The sequence below is a fragment of the Hemicordylus capensis genome, chromosome 6 (genome assembly GCF_027244095.1).
Source record: "Hemicordylus capensis ecotype Gifberg chromosome 6, rHemCap1.1.pri, whole genome shotgun sequence".
Taxonomy (NCBI): Eukaryota; Metazoa; Chordata; class Lepidosauria; order Squamata; family Cordylidae; genus Hemicordylus; species Hemicordylus capensis.
Genome location: NC_069662.1, coordinates 119,208,096 through 119,228,764, shown reverse-complemented (window position 1 = coordinate 119,228,764; position 20,669 = coordinate 119,208,096). Strand labels below are relative to the sequence as shown.

The window sequence follows — 20,669 nt, the reverse complement described above, 5'->3', positions numbered from 1 at the left end:
AGTGCTGGGCCCTTGAAACAGCAATAGATTGTTCCCATCCTTTGTATTTAAATGAAGTTAGTTAAAAAATGTGATGGCAGTAATGTTTAAAGCAGCCCAGTGCTCAATGATGAATGTTGGTGAATCATTTTGCTCACTAGTGTAGCAACATAAGCAGCAGCCTGTGGCTAAATTTTTTGGTAGCTCTCACTGCCACCGCCGTCACTAGCCTCTGCCTGCCCACTCGCCTCCATCCCTCCTCTGCAGCCATCCGTTCACCTTCCTCATTGCTGCCACTAGCAAGGAGCCAGCACACAGAAAAATGTCACTAGCCAGCGTGTGTCGCCAGATGATTATGTCATTAGCCCTCACCACAGTCCGCCATTGACGAAGAGCTGGTGTGTTGGCTAATGATGTCATCACCTAGCACATGTTGCCAGGCAGTGACTTCATTAGCCCACAAGCTGACCCTTTGCTGGTGGTGACAAGGGCGGAGGCAGGCAGGCAGGTGGATGGCTATAGAGGCAGGTGGCACACAGCCCTGATCCCATGGTGGCTGCACACAGTGGGCAGATGTTAGATTCACCCAATTTTGCCAGCACTAGATTTTTCTCCCTGCCCACTTTCACCGTTCTGAATACATTTGAAATAAAGGCATGCCCATAAATTGGCTACACATACTGTTGAGCATGAAGCTGTATGTCCAGGAAGTGTCCTTCAAAAGGCAAGCACCATTTTCTCCCAGATGGTCTTAGGCCAACAGAGTATGCCTACTGTGTCCACAATTATTTCCATTGGCTGTGCTGATGCAGATGGGAGTCTTGAGTACATGCAGATTGTACTGCTTCTGTGCACCACCTGAGTGAATCTGATCTCTGAAATAAGCACAATGTGGACATGCCTTAAAGCTACTATCTTAACTTGTTATTCAAGCTGCAGGGTCATTTTCAAGAACAGCAGAGGGAGTTCTGATCGCCTGTGGTTTCCTAGTGATAGTTGCTGTTGTCTTGACACTCTTCCTCTACAAGTAAGTTGCTGATCCAAGTAAGGGCTGATCTTCACTTCAACCTTGCTACGTCCCTGTGACTGGCCAGGGTTAGCCTAGCCATAGCTGTGAGGGTTGTGGGGATTTGAGCCTGAGTCTGTGTGGGATTGAACCTGGGTCTCCTAATCCAGAAGCCACCTTAAGTGGCACAGCGGGGAAATGTTTGACTAACAAGCAGAAGGTTGCCGGTTTGAATCCCCGCTGGTACTATATTGGGCAGCAGCAATATAGGAAGATGCTGAAAGGCATCATCTCAGACTGTGTGGGAGGAGGCAATAGTAAACCCCTTCTGTATTCTACCAAAGAAAACCACAGGGCTCTGTGAGTGCCAGGAGTCGAAATCGACTCAGCGGCACACTTTACCTCCTAATCCAAAATTCTAACCACTCTTCCATACTCCGTTTCTTCTGCTTCCTTTTTTAAAATTAAAAAACAAAACCCACACACCACAACAATCTGTTTTCTCTCTTCATAGTTTTGCCCTTGGAAAGTATTTATCCCAGATACAGAGTAGTTTGCTGAATGAGTAAAAATCCTATAGGAATCCTTTCTCGGCATAAAACAAGTTGTAGTACTACTTTTATTTCCTTCCCTGTCTGAGTTTTTTTTAAAAACCTACAGCTGTATGTATTGGCTTTGTTAATAAACTCTTACACTTTTCATGGAATTATGCAGAATACGGACCTTCTGGGAAATGACAGTCTGGAGGGGAGAATGAAGTAGCTCGGGGACTGGTTTGTTTGTCACTGATGGCATAACAAAGTACTGTGACAGGAAGCACCTTCAGTAATTAATTTTGAAAATTCCTTCTAGGAGGTATAAACAATACAAGCCTATTGAAAGAAAGGCGGGAGAAGCGGTGAACAGCGAGAGGCTGAGTGTGTACTTCAACAATGTCAAGGCTGTCCTCTTCCCAGCGAACAATGAGAGACATCCTCTCCTGAACAACAAGCCAGGAATTGTCTAACTCTTCAGTATAACCTCTGATATTTGCCTACACTGAGGGCTTTACACTGAACTGTAATTCAATTAAATATATATATTTGTGGGGTTATATGGTAAATTGACAGTACATGCAGGAGGCATAGGAATGACAGTCGCTCAGTTCATTTAGAAGTATAAAATGGCATCTCATGGAGAATTTGAACACTTAACTTGCTTATGTTCTTGGATATGCTAAAGTATATTAACTAATAAACCATTTGAACTGGGTATTATATACAGTTTCCTAGATTAGTGACTCATGAGTATCAGCAAGTGTATTTTGCAGGAAGAATTTTTGGCCAAAGAATTTGGGCTTAAGCTGCAATCCTGGGGAGTAAGTCCCGTGAAATGCTGTTAGAATTACTTCTGGGCAAACAGGCTAAATTTAATTGCAGTGTTAAATTGGAATCCCAGGAATTCAGTTCTAGGATCCATTGTGCAATATCACTCAGTTTCAAATTGACTAATTTGAAAACTATTATCAGCACCTATAAAACCATCCAGCCACTTTGTATATCGCCTCTCCGATGGCTTCAAATGGATGGATGTATCCAATTTACTCTCCACTAGTTGGACAAGTTGCAATTAAAGTTTGTTCTGCTTACTATATCCTCTACCCTAGAGATACATGAGAACAGAAAATCCTCACTGTATCAAGAGGAGCAGTAGTCACTGTTTACTGAAAGATCTGTGGCTTAGCTCCCTAAAGTGTGTTTGTGTGGGACTTTGTAGAGGGATCAGACAGCACATCAATATCTACAGCCACATGCCATGGGTATTCAGCCACACTAGTCACCTTAAGTGGCGTAGCAGGAAAATGCTTGACTAACAAGCAGAAGGTTGCCTGATCGAATCCCCACTAGTACTATAATGGACAGCAGCAATATTGGAAGATGCTGAAAGGCATAATCTCATACTGCATGGGAGGAGGCAATGGTAAACCCCTCCTGTATTCTACCAAAGAAAACCACAGGGCTCTGAGGGCGCCAGGAGTCGAAATCAACTTGATGGCACACTTTAGTCCTCTATACCTCTGTTCAGTAAAATACAAGATGTGATATTGGCATGGCATCGTGGTGCAGGACTGGAGAACCTTTTCCAGTCTTTTCTGCAGAACTTTTCCTGAACTTTATCTTTAATAGCAAAGTGCCGAACTGGAAACCTGAGAGGCTCATATGCCAATGTACTGTAGCACAATGATTATATATTTGCATTTCAGTTTATTATCTGAGGACAAAGCGATACCTCCCCTAAGCTACTTGTTTATTGCAAAAACTGTGCTATGCTATTTTTTGTTGGAAACCTCACTTTAATACAGGGGATAAATTGAATGAAAGAACACCAATATCATTTGAGTTTAACAATGGTGCAAATATTGGAAATATACTTGATTGTTCAGCTGTGGCAAGAAGGATAGCAAAATAGGACACAGGATTTGTTTCAGAACTTTCTGCATCTTGCTACTTATTCAGCTATAGATAAGAATATCAAATCATATCTGACACCTATCCATCTTTCTGCCCAACATAAAATATGTAATAGCAATTTGATTTTAACTGTGCTGAATGTTACTTGAGTTTAAATCTGCTTCTTCCTATTTATACTTCCAATTTGCAATTTAGTTCCTGGTTTGGCTGCTACCTGAAGATTCCTACCTTTTATTTCACTCCTACTCACATATGGCTGGAGTCCAAATTCCTCCAATTCAACAGCTGCCTTGAGGCCACCATTCCCAAATCCACCCTGCCATGACCAATTCAAAGATGAAGGGAGCTCTGTGTGGCTGTTGACTAGAGAGCTGTGAATTGTCTTCAACTGCCAAACTAGATGACGCTTCCATACATACTCCCCGCCACCATGTACTCCTATTATAGCTGTACCCTATGTATTATCATTGTAAGTCACTTTGGTAGCCAGGCTGAATAGTGGAGAATGCATGCTATAAAGAAATCACAGAGTTCTGTCCTCTGCAAAGGATTGATGATCTGAGATAGGAGAAGGTGGAAGAAAGTGGGAAAGGAATAAGGAGAATCCTTGGCCCTTCCTTTCCTCTTTGGTCATTCTGTCATTGACAACCTTTGCAAATTCTGAAGGTATTAAAATTAACAACTGCATCCTAAACCTGAAGTGATTGCATGATAGCAGAATCATTCCTTTTCCCCAGTGGTACTTATGGACACTTTTCCATGAAACAAATGGAGCGCTTTGGTGCTTTTCCCAAGTTGGGGATGGGCTGATCTATAAAGTGACAAAATGCAAAAGAGGACAGTGCTCCTGTAACTTTAACAGGTGAATAAGTCATATTTAACACAAAGGTACATTAATATGGAGTTAAAGCTGTTGTGTATTTTTAGGGCCTATTCCTTCAAGCAATTCAAGATGTGCCTTAATTCCACAGTACACCAAGGACTGCTGCGCTATAGCATTGGTGGAGCTAGGGTTATTAAATTACTAATGGCACAAAATTGAAATGTTGCATGAAGTGTTTTCCGGAAAATTGTTAAAAACACAACTGAACTGCCCTTATCCATGTTAAGATGGAAGTTGACATAGCATTTTTCAGAAGATTCTGGAAAAGAAAGACTGATTTTGAACAGAGATGTTCCCCTTGAACCATGAAAATGGTTTACATGAGGAAATAACTCAACATAATCCTACTGAAATTTTAAAAAAGACAAATGAGGAATGCTTAACATCCTTTTAATTTCTATACTTTGACTTTCCTTCTCATGTCAGCCAGTGTTAGCATCTTACTATGTTAACAATAGTAAGTAATAGTAACAATGTTAGCATCTTATAAACTGGATCTATCAGTGTTAAAGATTTTTTTAAAGGATTAGGAATGTGAATTAGTTTCCACTTTTAAAATTCTATTGCAGGGTACACACCTAAGAAAGGCTGGATGGTGGGAGAGTTAAGTGGTTATGGTTAAGTGACATGAATGAAAGGGACTGAAACTGAAGTGTTTCATGTAAGGTGCACACAAATTACATTATGAGAAAAACTAATTTGTAAGAACAATGGCTGACACAAGAAAAAATACTCTTCTGTGGAACTGCTTTAAGTAATTTTCCTCATGTCAGCAAAATCATCCCGGAAATTGGAGAATAATTATAATTAGGGTTCTAGGTAGCCAGTATATTTCTTCTGAATGAACATTTGAATGCAAGATGTAATGCAGTGATTGCCATGCTACAAATGTCCGTTTCAAAGTATGTTCCAAACTGAACTGTTGTATGGTTGATATTTTAACCAACAAAAGTCCTTGTAAAATCGTCTGGGCTTCCTGCCAAGAAATAAAATCCTTTTTGTCCACCTTCTTGAAATTCCCAATAAATATTTTTGTTTGGTTTTATCTTATAGACTGTTCAGATTCCACACAAAGCCTCTTTCTACATTTTTCTCCAACATCAAATGTCATACTTTAATCCCCACCTCAAGTCAAGCTTAGTCTGTAGGCTGAGAGAATTTAGGTTTATGGCACTTCCTCAATTGTTGTTTTCTAATTCTAGAAGCTTTTCAGGTATTTCAAAATGCCTACAGGGGAGGCTTTTCTGTGTAGAAATTAACATGCAGCCTGATGGCAGGTGTAAATGACAATCACACATGATCATTTTCTGCTATGTGTATATTTATTACATTTTATATGGAGTATGTCTTCTCATGGACACATATATAGAACAGCTTCCACAATCACTGGCAGCAGATCGGTCAGTGGGGTAAATGTCAGGAATATGTCCAGAACCAAAAACATGTGATCCTGCTAAGGTGACGTCCAAACCCATCCAAGTCCAATTCCTACACTTTCCGCCTGACATTATTCTAACATTCTCTGTCCAATTTCAAATCCTGGTTACAGAAGATGGGAGAATGTTGGGTAGAGACTCTCAGGAACTAGACTTGGACAGGTTCAGATGTGACTTCTGAGCACACTCTGTCAGTTTCCAATATATACCCAACATATTCCCTGCTCACAGACTTGTAATGTCACAGATCATGTGAAGCCACCCATAGAGTTCTCAGGCAGTTTCTAATCTAGGCACTGACCATATCCAGACGTGCTGGGCTTTAGCAAGGATGCTCAGTATTATGTGCCTTCGGCTTATATACAGGTGAAACTCGGAAAATTAGAATATCGTGCAAAAGTCCATTAATTTCAGTAATGCAAATTAAAAGGTGAAACTGATATATGAGACAGACGCATTACATGCAAAGCGAGATAAGTCAAGCCTTAATTTGTTATAATTGTGATGATCATGGAATAGAACAATATCGGACCTCTGAAAAGTATAAGCATGCATATGTATTCAGTACTTGGTTTGGGCCCCTTTTGCAGCAATTACTGCCTCAATGAGGCATGGCATGGATGCTATCAGCCTGTGGCATTGATGAGGTATTATGGAAGACCAGGATGCTTCATTAGCGGCCTTCAGCAATTCTGCATTGTTTGGTCTCATGTCTCTCATCCTTCTCTTGGCAATGCCCCATAGATTCTCTATGGGGTCAGGTCAGGCGAGTTTGCTGGCCAATCAAGCACAGTACACTGTATACTTTTCAGAGGTCCGATATTGTTCTATTCTTCAATCCTTGTCTTCTTGGTTCCATGTAATATTCTAATTTTCTGAGATTGTGGATTTGGGGTTTTCATGAGCTGTACGCCATGATCATCACAATTATAACAAATTAAGGCTTGACTTATCTCGCTTTGCATGTAATGCGTCTGTCTCATATATCAGTTTCACCTTTTAATTTGTATTACTGAAATTAATGGACTTTTGCACGATATTCTAATTTTCCGAGTTTCACCTGTATGCTTGCTTTACATATGCTAGGAAATCACAAATAATCATTGCTTTGCAGCATGTGGGGCACACAGCTAGAAACCTATGTGTGCAATAACCTCCCATGCCAACCTACACACAAGCTACACGTTAATTTTAACATGGAAGACCTATTGTGTCAATCCCAACCATGACTGATCTGACAATTGCCTTAAGAAAGTGTGTGTCACTTCAGGAATGGGTAAGTTAAAAACAAGTGAAGACAAAAGACTTTCAAGTTAGCTCTCAGAGAACACCAAACCTTGACATAAAACAGAAAGGACCCAATACCCGGGGTTCTCCTGCAGTTGTCTGTTGCATCTGAGCATCCACCTCTCAAAAAAGACTGAAAGATAGCACTAAAAACAATCCATATCATATGCGGCCGCAGCGCTAACACATCTCTGTTCTCTGGGTTGTATTAAGGCGTATTCTGTGGTAAGACATAGACGTCAGTTGAGAAAATCCCAAAGATGAATTTCCACAAGCAAAAACGCTTTGAGAACTTTACCTCTATATAATCTGCCAACGGATGATGACACTCCATACAGAAGACAAAGTGGATGCAAATCCATTAATTAAAGTGTATTTCCAAATAAATGTTAATCTTTTAGGTGTTCCAAGATTAGATGTATTTTATAATTTGCTTACTTGCAACGTCATTGCTTCCTGCGGAAGATAAGCGTGGTGGCTGCTCTAAAAACCTTAGGGCAGAACAATAACAAGTGAGATAAGATGAGGCCTCCAGAGAAAAGCACGCCCACGAAGCAGGCAAATAAAAATATTCCCCGCCTATTGCTCTGCATGCGCCTGCGCCTGCCGTCTCAGATTCCACGTGCGGCACGCAGCCAACCACAAAGGAGAACTGTGTTTACTCCGGCCAATCGGTCGGGGGCGGGAGTTGACTGAAGAGATTCCGACTTGGAACATAGATTGCGCTTGGAGTTCCGTAGGTCGTCGAGGTTCTCCGGGCAGGGCGGCAGGAGGCCATGTGGCGGGGGAGTCGCTGCCTGCGAGCGCTGCTGCCGGGCTTGCAGTCTCGGGGAGTGGTTCCCGAGAGCACCAAATGGGTGAGGGGACCGCGCGCCCCTGTGCATCTAGCCACTCCCATAGCTTCTCCCGCTGGCCCCTCGTGGGTGTCTTCGCTTGGGTTGCGAAGAGCCAGCGGCGTGGGTAGCTCCGAGCTGTGGGATGCAACAGAGGAGGTCGCTGAAGTGGAGCGAGAAGAGGTACACCAGCCGGAGCAACGCAGTCGTGAAGGTACTGTCAGGAGCTCCAAAGCCCCGTTCTGCGGCAGGACTTCCGGGCCTTAAATAGCAACAGGTTCTGCTGCGGCTTTTGGGTCATGGAGGGCTGTGAAAAGTTCCGCCTGTTGGATTTCTGCCTGTTCTGTGGTTGATAATCTGAGATATGATCAACCACAGAGTTCTGGAAGACAACAATCAAGGCAATCCTTATATAAGTTACATAGGAAACTGCCTTATACCGAATCAGAATTGGCCCATCTAGGTTAGGGATGGCAGTGTCTCGCTGACTGCCAGTGGCTCGCTCCAGCTTCCTTCCTGTGATGTGGAGAAGGGATCCATTCCTTCTCTGCCGATTCCTTCCCTTCCGTACTTTCCTGCCATTTGCGGGAGCGGTTTCAAAGACTACGCGGGAGTCATTGGTGGCTCAGAGGAAAGAGAGTGGGGTATGTGGAGCCCTTTAGCTCGTACTCCCCATATTGGGGAGGGCTGAGGAAGAAGAAGAGGTAATGTTGCTAGCTTTTCAAGTCCATTGAGATTTGGGATGGGAATTGTAGTCCAACATTTGGGACCCAGGTTTGACACCCCCACCCTCAGCTAATGTGTTTGTATTTGTCAGCGGGGGCCAGGGAGTAGAGATGGCATGAGCAGATGGGTTACAGCTACTCTTCCAACAACAGTTTCAGCTGCAGCAACTAGAATTTTTCATGTCCTGGAGAGCGTCACCGGCTGATTTCAGTTATCAAATTTCTTGGTCTGTTGGTAACTGAATTAGGACACCTCTCTAGTTAAAAGTACGAGTTGTGTCTTGGTTACAGAAATAGACAGAGTCTTAGGGGAAAGGATGTTATGACTTTTCTCTCATGCCTCATCTCAATGAGATACTAAGCAAGCAAGAAAAACTGCATGGTGTTTCCCTCTTGCATTTCACATATCCAGCAACAACATCGATGCAGCTTGAATTATTTTCTGTGCATTGCATCCTGCGTAAGAGTTGTGCAAAGAGGCTAGCTTCCAGGCAAAGGAAAAGTTATTCTTGGCAGTTCTCTTAAAAATGTGTCTCTGAAGGTTAGGGGACTCTAAGGGGATGTTTTTTCAGGAAGCACAGGCAGCTGCAGAGAGGAAAATTACCCCAAAGCACCCTCTCCTCCATGTATGTGTGGTAGCATTTCCCTCATGCAACTCTTTACTCAGCATGTCAAGCAACATAGATAACTAGGAGAGAAATTATTGGAAATAAAATGCATGCAGATTATTCCTGAGTGGAGTACAGTATTCAGGAATAGGCTGCAGATAATGGACTGTAGGTTCAAATCCTAGTTTATCAGAACAAATTGCCATTTCCCAGCTTTGTACATACCATCAAACTGTAATTGCTGTACAAGCTTGAAAACTTTCCGACTTGCACGTGAAAGCCCATAGCTTGCAGAGGGTTGTTCATGTACTAAAATATAACTTAGCCTTGTATCTGAACTGGGCCCAAGTGTATTCATTTAAGTATTTCTTCTTTCAGGTCTTGCTTCTTCAACGTTCAACCTTGACTATGTGGTATCGCTTCTGCGTCAAGAAAATGCCAAAGACATTTGTGTTATCCAGTTGCCTCCAGAAATGAGATACAGCAACTATTTTGTAATTGTCAGTGGCTCTTCTACACGGCACCTCCATGCCATGGTACACTACCTGGTAAAAATGGTATGGCAAACAAGAAAAGCATTGTGAAGCTAATTATGTCTACTAAAAAAAATTGATATTCTTATATGCCAGAGATTTGTGACTAAATTTTACTGTATATAGTAATAATTTCTTGGTGATTAGACTGGGAAGCTTCTGTTGATTGGAAGAATAAACTCTTTCAGGGGTCTAAAATTGCTAGGCCATGTGCACAGAGCTAGTTTACAACTAAAAGTAGACAAGGCATGGGAAAGTCACGGGCAGTCAAGTGAGGAAAACTGAAGGTGGCACTGAACCCCTCACTGCCAAGTGAGGGGGAGAGGAGGAAAAGTTTTAAGGAGTTCTTGAAGGTAGCAAAGTAGTGTACATATTGGGGGGCTGAGGGGGGAATAGACTTCTAGCAAAAATATGCCACAACTGGAAATAGAAAAATGTGAAAGATAAGAAAGAAGATTGGACTAGAATCTGTGGAAGTGTGAGGGAAGAAGTTTACCCCACCCACTTCAGGCTGTTGGTATACTTCCATTAGTAATCTGTAGTAGTAACGCACCCACCTCTCCTCCTGAATTTTGGGAGATCCTAACAATTGTGAGCAGCCACCTAATGGCACAGTGGGGAAATGACTTGACTAGCAAGCCAGAGGTTGCTGGTTCAAATCCCTGCTGGTATGTTTCCCAAACTATGGAGGGAACACCTATATCAGGCAGCAGCAATATAGGAAGATGCTGAAAGGCATCATCTCATACTGCATGGGAGACAGCAATGGTAAACCCCTCCTGTGTTCTACCAAAGACAACCACAGGGCTCTGTAGTTGCCAGGAGTCGGCACTGACTCGATGGCACACTTTACCTAACCATTGTGGGCACTATGTGCTTTTCACATTGCTACTGTCAGAATCAGTAATGTGGGCAGAGGTAGAGTGGAGGGACCAAACACTGACAGTTACGCCAGCTAGATGGGTGTGGGTGGATAGCGATATTGGATGAAGCTGGTTATACAGTATGCTTGGTCTCACATGCTTGAGGGGGTTGGGGAGGGGAAGGAAAACTTAAAAGCAATTGTAACAGGTTTTTCAACCTTAGAAACATCCTGATTTTTTCCAACAAGAGTTCCCAAAGTGGTTTACATAGATGAATTTAAAATAGAAAGAGAAATAAATATGGCTCCCTATCAACAAAAGGCTCACAATCTAAAAAACAAATAGACACCAGCAACAGCCACTGGAGAGACGCTGTGCTGGGGATGGATAGTGCCAGTTGCTCTCCCCCTGCTAAATAAAGAGAATCACCATTTTAAAAATGTGCCTCTTTGCTCAGTTAGCCATTAAAGTGGAGGAAGGCTGTCAGTTTGGATGTCACAGCTGATTTTTTCTTCTTCAGGGGACATGAACTTTGGAAAAAATGAATATAGTTGGCCTGATTCACTTAAAACCTATGTTAAAAAGTGAACTTATTCAGTACAGTGGCTTACATTAGAAGTTACTCAAAGTAGTCCCTTTGAAATTAAGTTACACAATGCTTAATGTGCCTGAGTCCAGTAGGACTACTTTGAGTAATTTTCTTCAGCCTATCAGCCAGTGTCTGTTTACTCTTAGAAATATACATGATGACCAAGGAAGTAGACTAGCTTAGTTTTTTATTGTAGCTTTAAATCTGCTTTAGAGAACATATGTATAATCAAAATTTCTCCCGTCTTCAGTTCTATCCCACATGGGATACAAGTGGATATCCTACAAGCAGAACATCTTAACATACATACGTCTATTTCAAGGTTTCTTCTAGCACCATTTTACTTTCTAGGATTATTTTTAGGGCAACTATGTTCAGGTTTCATACAAATACAACATGCCTATTGGTTGTAGTTCTGCATCTGCCAGGTTTCTGAAAACTACGTGTAGGAACAGCCATGGCCTCTAAACGTGCCTTGTATATTCCTAGCATGTGGGCTACCAGTGAAGCAAGTTGATACAAAAGCAGAAGTCCTTATTCTTCCTTAGGGGCATGCGTATTATTACTGCTTTTTATAGATTTCAACAACATTCTAAAAAAATAAAACTCTTGAGTTTGCCCATCTGTCTGTAGAATGGATATTTTTTGTGAGTGGTATTCCTTGTATAAGTATAGAAAACAACTAAATATGGCGCTAACACACTCTAGAACAGGGTTTCTCAGTGTGTGGGTCCCCAGATGTAATTGGACTTCAACTCCCATAATTCCCAACCAAAGGTCACTGGGGCTAGGGATTATGGGAGTTGAAGTCCAATAACATCTGGGGACCCACTGGTTGAGAAACCCTGCTCTAGAACAATACATGCTGTCTTGAACACTTAAGATGGAATGTTATAAATGCAGGGGGCACTAGTCAGTAAAGCACTTTTTGAACTGAACTTGTTCTTGGGAAGCTTAAGCAGATTCTAGTAACTATTCATTTTCTGAACTTGAATGTTACCATTCAGAAGCTTGGTTCCTTGTACTGATTTGCTTTGTTTCTTTCAGTATAAGCATCTGAAAAGAGACTGTGACCCTCATATTTTGATTGAAGGAAAAGACTGTGATGACTGGTTGTGCATTGATTTTGGTAAGTACTTTAACAATTTGTTACTGGTAATATGAAATAAGATCAGAACCGGACACCTCCTTTGCTTAGCAATTTGTTAAGCAAACTACTATACATATGAATGTTGGGGTGTGTGCACACATGTATGCATGCTTGCAACTTCCATGTGATGTTGCTGCAACACAACGATCATGTCTTTATGTTGGTCCAGTTGCTGGTCTACACCACTAATTGCTTAATGGTAATTGTAGCACAGCATCTGTTTGCTCAGTTGTAGCAACTGGCCCTTCCTTACCCTAAAGAGTTAACCAGAAATGAACCCTGTCCCGTCTGTCAGGCAGTGATCTCCAGGGATCAGCCACCCAACACACGGTGACCCCTGGCGGCAGGAAGTGAAGGGGTCCTTTGTTCTTGTGCAGTTGGAGCCAGGCAGGGGAAGCAACAGGTTGGCTGGCCAAGCCATGGCAGCAACCAGGAACTCTGCAGGGGCCTGAAGTCTTTACCATGGTTTTGGTGAGTTCAGCCTTGGCTTCGGAGGAAGGTTTAGCCTGGGAATCATGTGTTAGATAGCTGGCATCAAGATTTATTTTAGTGCTTTGCAGAGCCTTACAATTGGTCTATTGTGTTTTATTTTGTAACATAACCTTCTAAGAAACCTTAGCCGGAGCACTTTTATCCACCCAGGGCTCTGTAGAAGTCTCTGTACCCTGTAAAGGTGCCTTTGAAGGTTCCTGGCAACTGGGGGTGCTTTTTGAATTATCTTTGCAACTAGGTAACCAAGATTTTAAAGTGTACCACTCCAACTGTCAACTGGAGTGTTTTTTGCATTATTCTTGAAAGTACTGTTTCTTTTTTTTTATCTAATTGAAACAGAGAGAGAGAGCCTCAGACTGAAGCAGTCTGTAGTATTTTGAATAAAGGGGTGGGGTTTTTTTGTCCTTTACAATTTTAAACAGCCTCTTTGAGTGGATTCTCTTCAGGAAAGGGGGGCAGGCTGGAAAGGGGTTTTACTCTGGTGCAAACATGCCTCAAGTTTGATTGCTCAGCAGCTCACACTGCCAAGTTTTTCCTCACCACGTGTAGGCTGCACATGGGAGTTTTTTTGTATTTTTTTCCCCATTGGTAAATGAGGAGGAGATTTCCTTGGACTTTTCACCCAAATCGGGGGGTGGGTGGGGCAAACTCTGTAACAATTTGGATGTGGTGGCAGCAATTATCAGAGGGACAGCCTTTGTTGAGCAGACATGGAGGAAATGAATCAGCAGTTTTCTTTCCCCCACGTGGACTTGCTCTGAGACAAAGGCTGGGCTTAAATCCGCCATTCGCTAGTGTCTCTATTCGTTACATCAGTATAAGAATCAAATGTCATGGAAGCAGACAGTTATTTCATTTCTGTATTTTAAAGGGTGATCTTGGGTATGCTTTTCACTTGTAGTCTAATGCCTGACCAGAAATGTACATGCTTATATAAATATAGCCAGTAACTGTTTATTGGCTACACTTTCCAATTAGAAAATCTTTACATAAGCAATATTTTGCTTTCAATGGTGTCAGAATTATGCTTCTGATAAAATTTTACACTTATCCCATCCTCCCAAGTAGTTCAAGGCACATGGTCCCCCAGCCTTATTTGCACAATAATCTTGTGAAAAAGATTAGGTTGAGAGAAGAGGCTCAAGGTCACCCAGCAAGCTTTGTGGCTTGAAATCCTCACTCAGCTATGATTCTGGTCTAAGTATTTTAAATGCAGTTTTCCCCCCATGAGTTTGAAATAAGGACCACTGAAGAAAAATAGTGACTCACATACCATGCAATGGAATGAGGGTAGTTAAAGCACTGCCTGCACTTCTGCATGCATGTAAAAACTGTTGTGTTGTGCAGCTCCGCTCAGGGGTGTAACAAGGCTGGAGTGGGCGCAGAGACAAAATTTTAAAATGGGCCCCTCGCTGATACACACACACACTTCACAATATAGTCACGTGACTTGCCTCTGCGGGGGCCCCTCAAGGTGTGGGGGCCCCCAGGCAGCCGCCCCCCCTTGCCTAATAGTAGTTATGCCCCTGGCTGCACTTTAGCATCAAGTTGCACAGTTGTGGATCAGGCTGCCCATTATTTCCAATGGCATCCTGATGCACAACTGCATTTATATTTTATACCAGAGCGGTGTGAGCCACAAAGTATAGTCCTAACTTATTGTGGACAGTGAAATACCTGATGCGATTACAGATTGAGCAGTTTATTTGGAGTAAAGTTGAGCTCTAGCTTGTCCTTTCAATTTCTTGTGGTTAAACCGTTCAATGCAATTCTCTCTTCTTGCAGGCAATATTGTCATCCATTTCATGTTGCCAGAAACACGTGAAATCTACGAGTTAGAAAGGCTATGGACACTCCGCTCATATGATGATCAGTTGGCACAGATACTTCCAGAATCCTTACCCGAAGACTTCATATTTGGGCTCACTTGTGAAAGCAAAGATTAGCCTCTAGGCAGTGCAAAGAGTTATTTTGCACAAGTAATGCTCAGTCTTTTATTGCAATGGCCATCTGGTGTATTGAGGGCAATTCTTCAAGCATGAAAGGAATGGGAACGAAAGAACTCAGAGTGGCTCAAGAGCTCAACAGCAGTTTTCTGGAATGGAGAAAGGAATACTTGGCACATGTGAAAAGAAACTTGCTGCTTACACTGCAAAAACTGGATAGGGAATGTTGGAGGGCATGCACATTGTTTTGCAGAGATTAATAGCTAGAACCTAGTATTAAGTTTCCATCAAATGTTGATCCTGTTCACACTTTATACAGGTGGTGGCTCTTGGTGGCCAAAAGGTTTGATGCTGTGCTACCATGTTGTCATGTGAAAGTGTACCTGACGGTGGTAGTATTAAGGCAAGAGTAAAATACACCCATTTTGGAACAGTTTCAAAGTCTCACTCACTAACCTTTGCCTACTATCTCTGTTGTCTGTTTTACTGCAGTTGTCCTTAAACATCAGCTTCAGTGTACATCAAGTTGCAGTAGTAACAATGTGTCACATAATGGTGGCAGGGAGGATAGCCTTCAACAGAATGTGCCTTAGCAACAATATGTTTTGATTTTGCTTAACTTTGCCCCTAAGTACCAGCTTTTGGTCCCTCATGTTATTACTTCTCCCAACCTCTGCAGCCAGCAAGTCCTGAGCAGTGGGAGCTACTGCAGTTCAGAGTGCTGATAAAGCCACAGGCTCTTTACTCACTTTTAGCAGCTAATAAGACCATGCATGCAGCTTACATGGGACTACTTTTAAAAATAAAACTTTACAGTGATTTAATATCATGCATTCATCTTGCTTCCTACATTAAGCCACATTTTATAGTTTCTCATATTCTCATCAAGAAGCAGCTTTTCTACATATTAGAAAGCACACTTCCATCCATAAAACCAATTTGTTATTTGCTTAAGACTACCTTCCAAATTTAAGAACAATTTTCTTAAAAATTTTAACATGTCCAGTTAAAAGCAAACATTCACTAAAATTAAATCTGTCCATATTGAAGCAAAGCTTCAATCTTCATAAACAATTTCCTCTTCTGTCTCAACAAAGTTTCTCACATCAGATGCTGTTCCACAGAGATGCTGATTTTAATTATTTGGCTAGTGGTTTTGTTTAACATTTCTGAAAAGTCTCTACTGCCCCCCACAAGTTCAAATTGTCCTCATTCAGGTTTCTTTGTACCTAGTACAGAAGTGCTAGGTCTCATTTTAATGAGTCTGGCCCAAATACATTCAGTGAAAGTCTCCCAACACACCAGCACCATAAAGCAGGAGGAACAGAAATCAAAAGAAGGAATTTACAGCCTTGCTGAAGAGAAATACCTCATTTATGAAGTGGAACATGGTATATGTTTTACATTTTTGGTATCTCTGAAGGCAATCTTAAGACATGTATGCATAGGTGGGGTAAAACCATCTAATATTAGCCATTAAAACACTACTTTAGTAAATTTCATAAAGCTTTGTCATGCATGTGAATCCATGCACAGTGCATGTACACCCCTCCCCCCACCATTTGTCCAATCAAAACCCCATAGCAGCGCTTCCACCAGTGTCAGGGATACAAACTAACGAATTTCCCCACACACAGAAGAAAAGCAGTTAAGGGGTTAAGTAGTTAAGAAGCAGTTAACTTCTTGTATTGCTTTTCATTAAATGTTGGGGGAAATTATACAGAGCCAAGAATCCCATGTAGTCAGACACTTTCACTGGATGCTGTTGAGTGTGTGTTTCAAACAAAGAATATTACCACACCTTTTAAGTCTCAAAACATATTGCCTATGTATTATCCTTTTCTCTACTATTTTGAGTTTGGTATCTTTTTCTTTTAAGGATATACCACACATAGGGCATGATCTAGCCAAAGTTAAGCCTTCTCAGTTCCACCAATTTCAAGGAGAGAGTTTTAAGAATGTACTTATATTGGAATGAACTTATATTCAAGTCTATTTGGCCTTTTAAGCCTATGGTTGGATCATGCCATCAGTGCCCTAGATGTGAGCACACTGGATGACATCCTGGCTTTTCCACTGCATATAGAGAGAGGAGTAATTTCCAGCTCTCCTATCTACCATCAACTATGCTTCCCAAAACTGTCTCCCTACAGGTCCCACAACCCTCAGGGACATAGTTGGAGGATACACAAGCAGCTACAGAGGGGGAGAGAGTGACAAAAATCACCCCTCATGTAACTTAAGAACTTGAAAGGTTAGTTTGGATGCTGGCTACTGCTGGTTTACATAATGGCACTGTGATTCTTGCCATTTCATAATGATTTCTAGAACATTTTTTAAAAACACTTATATCCCGCTCTTCCAAGGAGCATTACCACAGCACATAACCAATTCTGTGTTCTTCTTGTATACTCTTTGTGTGCAAGAGAGAACTTAGGGCTGAAGTGTGTTAACTTGTGATGATGGTAATCATCAATTAAGATTATAGTGAAAGGAGAGTAGGCAGATTATTTCTTACCAGAACTTGTTTCTTTTGTAAACTGCAATGACTTGTTAAGGTTACTATAACTCCTAAATTTTCCAAAGAGCCTTTGGCAGAGGCATTTGTACACAGAGTGTTGGGCTGATAAACAGAACTATAGTGCAAATGGAGAGGGAGTCATCTCAGTTGTCCTGTAACTTCTATCCCCTGTAACTCCCAGGCAAATTTGAGAAACTTGCAGTTGTGCAATGTATGCAGTAGGCAAGGAGTGAACCACATCATAGCAATTTCACATCTGCAGTCCTCTTGTAATACTTTGTCCAAATTTTAGCCAGTATTGGTCCACACTAATATGCTTCTGGGAGGGAAAACAAGCACCCAAATATGTCTGATGATAGGAGTTAAACTCTTTATTCCATTCAGAGGCATCTGACACATGAAGCTGCATTGGGGGCACATTACAGAGGAGAAATGATCAATACTTCTGTGAATACTGAAGTCATTTACAGAATTACTTCCTAGCTATTTCCAAATACTCCAAATTACCAAGTTTCAATCGAAAGTAAGACGACATGATTTACCACACTAAAGTCTAGAAATTTAAGAGAAATGACAATACTTAAATCAGCAGATGTAAATGCAGCACTTGTTTTGTAAAATAAAACTTAATGGAAAACCATCAAATCAATCTTTCTCCAATATTAAGAGTATTGTATTTTGACAACAAAAAATTCACACTATGACCTTCTCAATACTTCGGTAATTGTAAATTCATTGTAAGAAAAACAATTCTAAAGATTAGGTATAAGTACTGTCAAAAAAAAAATCCATTTTTTCCTTCTGCTAAACTACAACACAAGTCTGTGGTTTTTAAATCAATTAGTAAAGAAAAGATGAAGTAAAAAACACCAGATCATTTTTTCAAAAAGTTATCTAGCCTGTACAACGATCTTTGGGAAAAATGATCTATTCTATGTAGAAATGCCTCTATTTTAATATTAATCTAAGAGGTAGATCAACAAAATGGTGAAACAAACTTTTGTTTTTGCTAATTGTGCCCCTCAAATCAGTGCAGCGTAGCCATCCCAATCTTCTCATGCACAGAAACATCACAAACAAAGGGTCCGAGGTAATAGCATGGCTTGTGCACACGGGCGGGCGCGCACATGCACAGCAGTCTTTATGCACCATGTGTTGCCACATTGTTAAAACTGAGGTAGACTGAAGTTTATTGTAGAAACTTGAATGCATATTACCACAATCATGATTCAAATTACATTCTGAAATTTAAAAAAAAATAAATTTGGTAATTTTCCTGTGATCCCTGCCTTTTGATAATTTTTCTTCCTCCTGTGGTTGGTTGCAGAACGTGCATAAATCCTGCTGTATCTATTTCATAAGCCAAGCTTGAGGTTGTATTAATTTATTTTTAAAAACCTTCGAAGTGGCTTAGTGTGGCCCTTAGTAGCGGCTGGATATGTAAACTTAGCCTTTCATTACCTTTAAATGGGATCAAACACTGTTTGATCTCACCTCCCCGCCCCCCTGCCCAATATCATGGTAACTCAAAACTGTATGAAGCCATCTGCTGGAGAGCAGAGGACCCATGCCTTGAAACTGCTCTAGCAGATCAAGCATCCTACCAAACTGAAGATGAAGCTTGCTCTTTGAAACAGAACGGCAAAGTACAAATGGGCTGCAAATGTTTAAGTGTAGCATTAGTAGGTAGGTAGTGATGGTCAAAGGCACAAAGGGTTCATGCATTCAATCAAGTAGTACAAGGAAAAAAAAGTCCAGTCTCCAGAAGACTGTCTAAAATGTACCCCCAAGTCCCAGCCTCTTGCCATCACTTCCTTGTTCTGTTCCCAACAAAGTACCATCACAAACTTTTTCATCCCATCCTAAAAGAAAAATAATGGCATTGCTATCAGAATGTTGGCATTTGTTTAGGTATTGTTTGAACATTCACTGATTTCCCCTCCCCGCAAACAAATGATTGTGTTGAAACCCTCAGATATAATCTGAGACTATATTTTTGTATCTCACTCCCATCAGCCAGCAGCTAGAAGCAATCTACTATAACCCAACCCCAATAAATTCTGTAGTACTCCTGGCTGTTGGCTGATCAAATTTTACTTTTTTTAAAAAAATAAAATGCTCAAGAACTATTAGCTTTATAAAGTATACAAAATACCAAACAAAAAAAAAAGCAAAAAAGGAACAATTTCTTATTTGAGGTATTAAATGCCTGAGGTAGTTTAGTAAAATGCATATTTATCTTTTCATGTCCTGGCCAACACCATTCAACACTTCCCTTAGTTTATATATGGCAGCATTATGTAAAAATGCAACCAAATGTTTAAAAGAAATGCCACTTGGTTAACAGTGGGAGTAACACTTAACCTCTTATCAATGCCCTTGTTCTAAACCCAAACCCCTCCCATAATCCCACCCTTCAATTGTCTTTTCTTCTTTTACAAGTGGACATAGAAGAGCAATGCCTTTTCTTTTTAAACCAGTGAACGCAAAAGAGAAAGCTTCATTAAACCAAGTTCTAAAATTGCTGGGGAATAGTAAGAACAATAAAAGAAGACTAACAAGTTTATGTTAAACTGTGAGAATAGAACAAAAGGGAAGTGAAGGGGTCCTTAGTTTAAAGCTGGGTTTCAAAAGTAAGAGAGCCTAAAGAATACATTCTCAGAGACAGCATGCCAACTGTGGCCTGGTCCTCAAACAAGCGACTGGCTTGGTGAAACTTCTGCATATCATTCCAACAGGTGCCCAGAACCTGTCCATTACAGTCTCTCTTTGGTCTGGCATCTGTCTCCGAAGGGTCTTTTCTAAGCCTTTATTTTCGTCTTTGCTGAGGCGGTCCGCTTTGCGCTGTTTTTTGCTGCTGCTGCTGCTGCCTTCTTACCTGAGCCAGTATTTCCTGAATTTTTCGCTGGGCAAGCTGTAGGGGAAGAGGTGTTGGTCAGTTTGAACCATGTGTTTGGGTTAGCAGGTCTTTCATGTTTACTGGCCCGCTCTGCACCCCATCTCAGTTTCTCAGTCACATTTTGGACAGTATCTATTATCTACCAATAACCAACTTGGGTGGTTGAGTCCTAAAATTGGAAGCGAAGTGGGCCATCCACAGACAAGGTAAAGGTTTCTACATACTATGAACTTCCAAGATACACAGACATTTGTAAACTGGAAGAAAAAGTAAAGACAGAGTCCCCCAAAACATCCAAGAAGAAAATATGCTCAGTTGCCTCCAGAAGACACATTTATAAATAGCTGAATTAACAGGTTTTTAAAATTCTTATCAGGACAATAAAGAAAATGAGGACAATTCAATGGGAGTTTCATGCTAACCCATTCACACAAAAAAATATTGTTCTCTTTAGGATATTGGCCCAATT

General features: G+C 41.2%; 3 protein-coding genes and 1 long non-coding RNA gene across 14 annotated transcripts in view; 2 read left to right on the top strand and 2 right to left on the bottom strand.

Annotated features, from left to right (window-relative positions):
* Positions 1 to 5,363, top strand: part of GPNMB (glycoprotein nmb) — a 46,303-nt gene extending 40,940 nt beyond the window's left edge. For 7 of the 9 annotated variants that reach the window (XM_053266148.1, XM_053266147.1, XM_053266149.1 and 4 more), the window contains 2 exons: positions 913 to 1,006; positions 1,838 to 5,363. In XM_053266148.1, coding sequence (XP_053122123.1) covers positions 913 to 1,006; positions 1,838 to 1,991 — 248 coding nt within the window. In that variant the 3' untranslated portion in view covers positions 1,992 to 5,363. The remainder of the gene's footprint in view (positions 1 to 912; positions 1,007 to 1,837) is intronic. The other 2 variants (XR_008310500.1, XM_053266145.1) reach the window with 2 other exon arrangements.
* The window catches only part of LOC128331999 (uncharacterized), a 62,197-nt gene extending 54,516 nt beyond the window's left edge, over positions 1 to 7,681 (bottom strand). The window contains exon 1 of the long non-coding RNA XR_008310502.1: positions 7,480 to 7,681. This is a non-coding gene — a long non-coding RNA (uncharacterized LOC128331999). The remainder of the gene's footprint in view (positions 1 to 7,479) is intronic.
* Positions 7,680 to 18,583, top strand: MALSU1 (mitochondrial assembly of ribosomal large subunit 1). The gene is made up of 4 exons (XM_053266155.1): positions 7,680 to 8,088; positions 9,586 to 9,764; positions 12,240 to 12,321; positions 14,620 to 18,583. The coding sequence occupies exons 1-4, from the start codon at positions 7,818 to 7,820 to the stop codon at positions 14,778 to 14,780; spliced, it is 693 nt and encodes a 230-aa protein (XP_053122130.1). The 5' UTR covers positions 7,680 to 7,817; the 3' UTR covers positions 14,781 to 18,583.
* IGF2BP3 (insulin like growth factor 2 mRNA binding protein 3) overlaps positions 17,650 to 20,669 on the bottom strand; it is a 133,982-nt gene continuing 130,962 nt past the window's right edge. For all 3 annotated transcript variants that reach the window (XM_053266140.1, XM_053266141.1, XM_053266142.1), the window contains one exon: positions 17,650 to 20,215. In XM_053266140.1, coding sequence (XP_053122115.1) covers positions 20,111 to 20,215 — 105 coding nt within the window. In that variant the 3' untranslated portion in view covers positions 17,650 to 20,110. The remainder of the gene's footprint in view (positions 20,216 to 20,669) is intronic.

What these genes read in the sequence shown, in the direction of transcription:
- MALSU1 (XM_053266155.1), top strand. Translation starts at nt 7,818, where the DNA reads ATGTGGCGGGGGAGTCGCTGCCTGCGAGCGCTGCTGCCGGGCTTGCAG. An exon ending in GGAGCAACGCAGTCGTGAAG is followed by an intron (nt 8,089 to 9,585) that starts GTACTGTCAGGA and finishes TTCTTCTTTCAG; the next exon opens with GTCTTGCTTCTTCAACGTTC. An exon ending in CTGGTTGTGCATTGATTTTG is followed by an intron (nt 12,322 to 14,619) that starts GTAAGTACTTTA and finishes CTCTTCTTGCAG; the next exon opens with GCAATATTGTCATCCATTTC.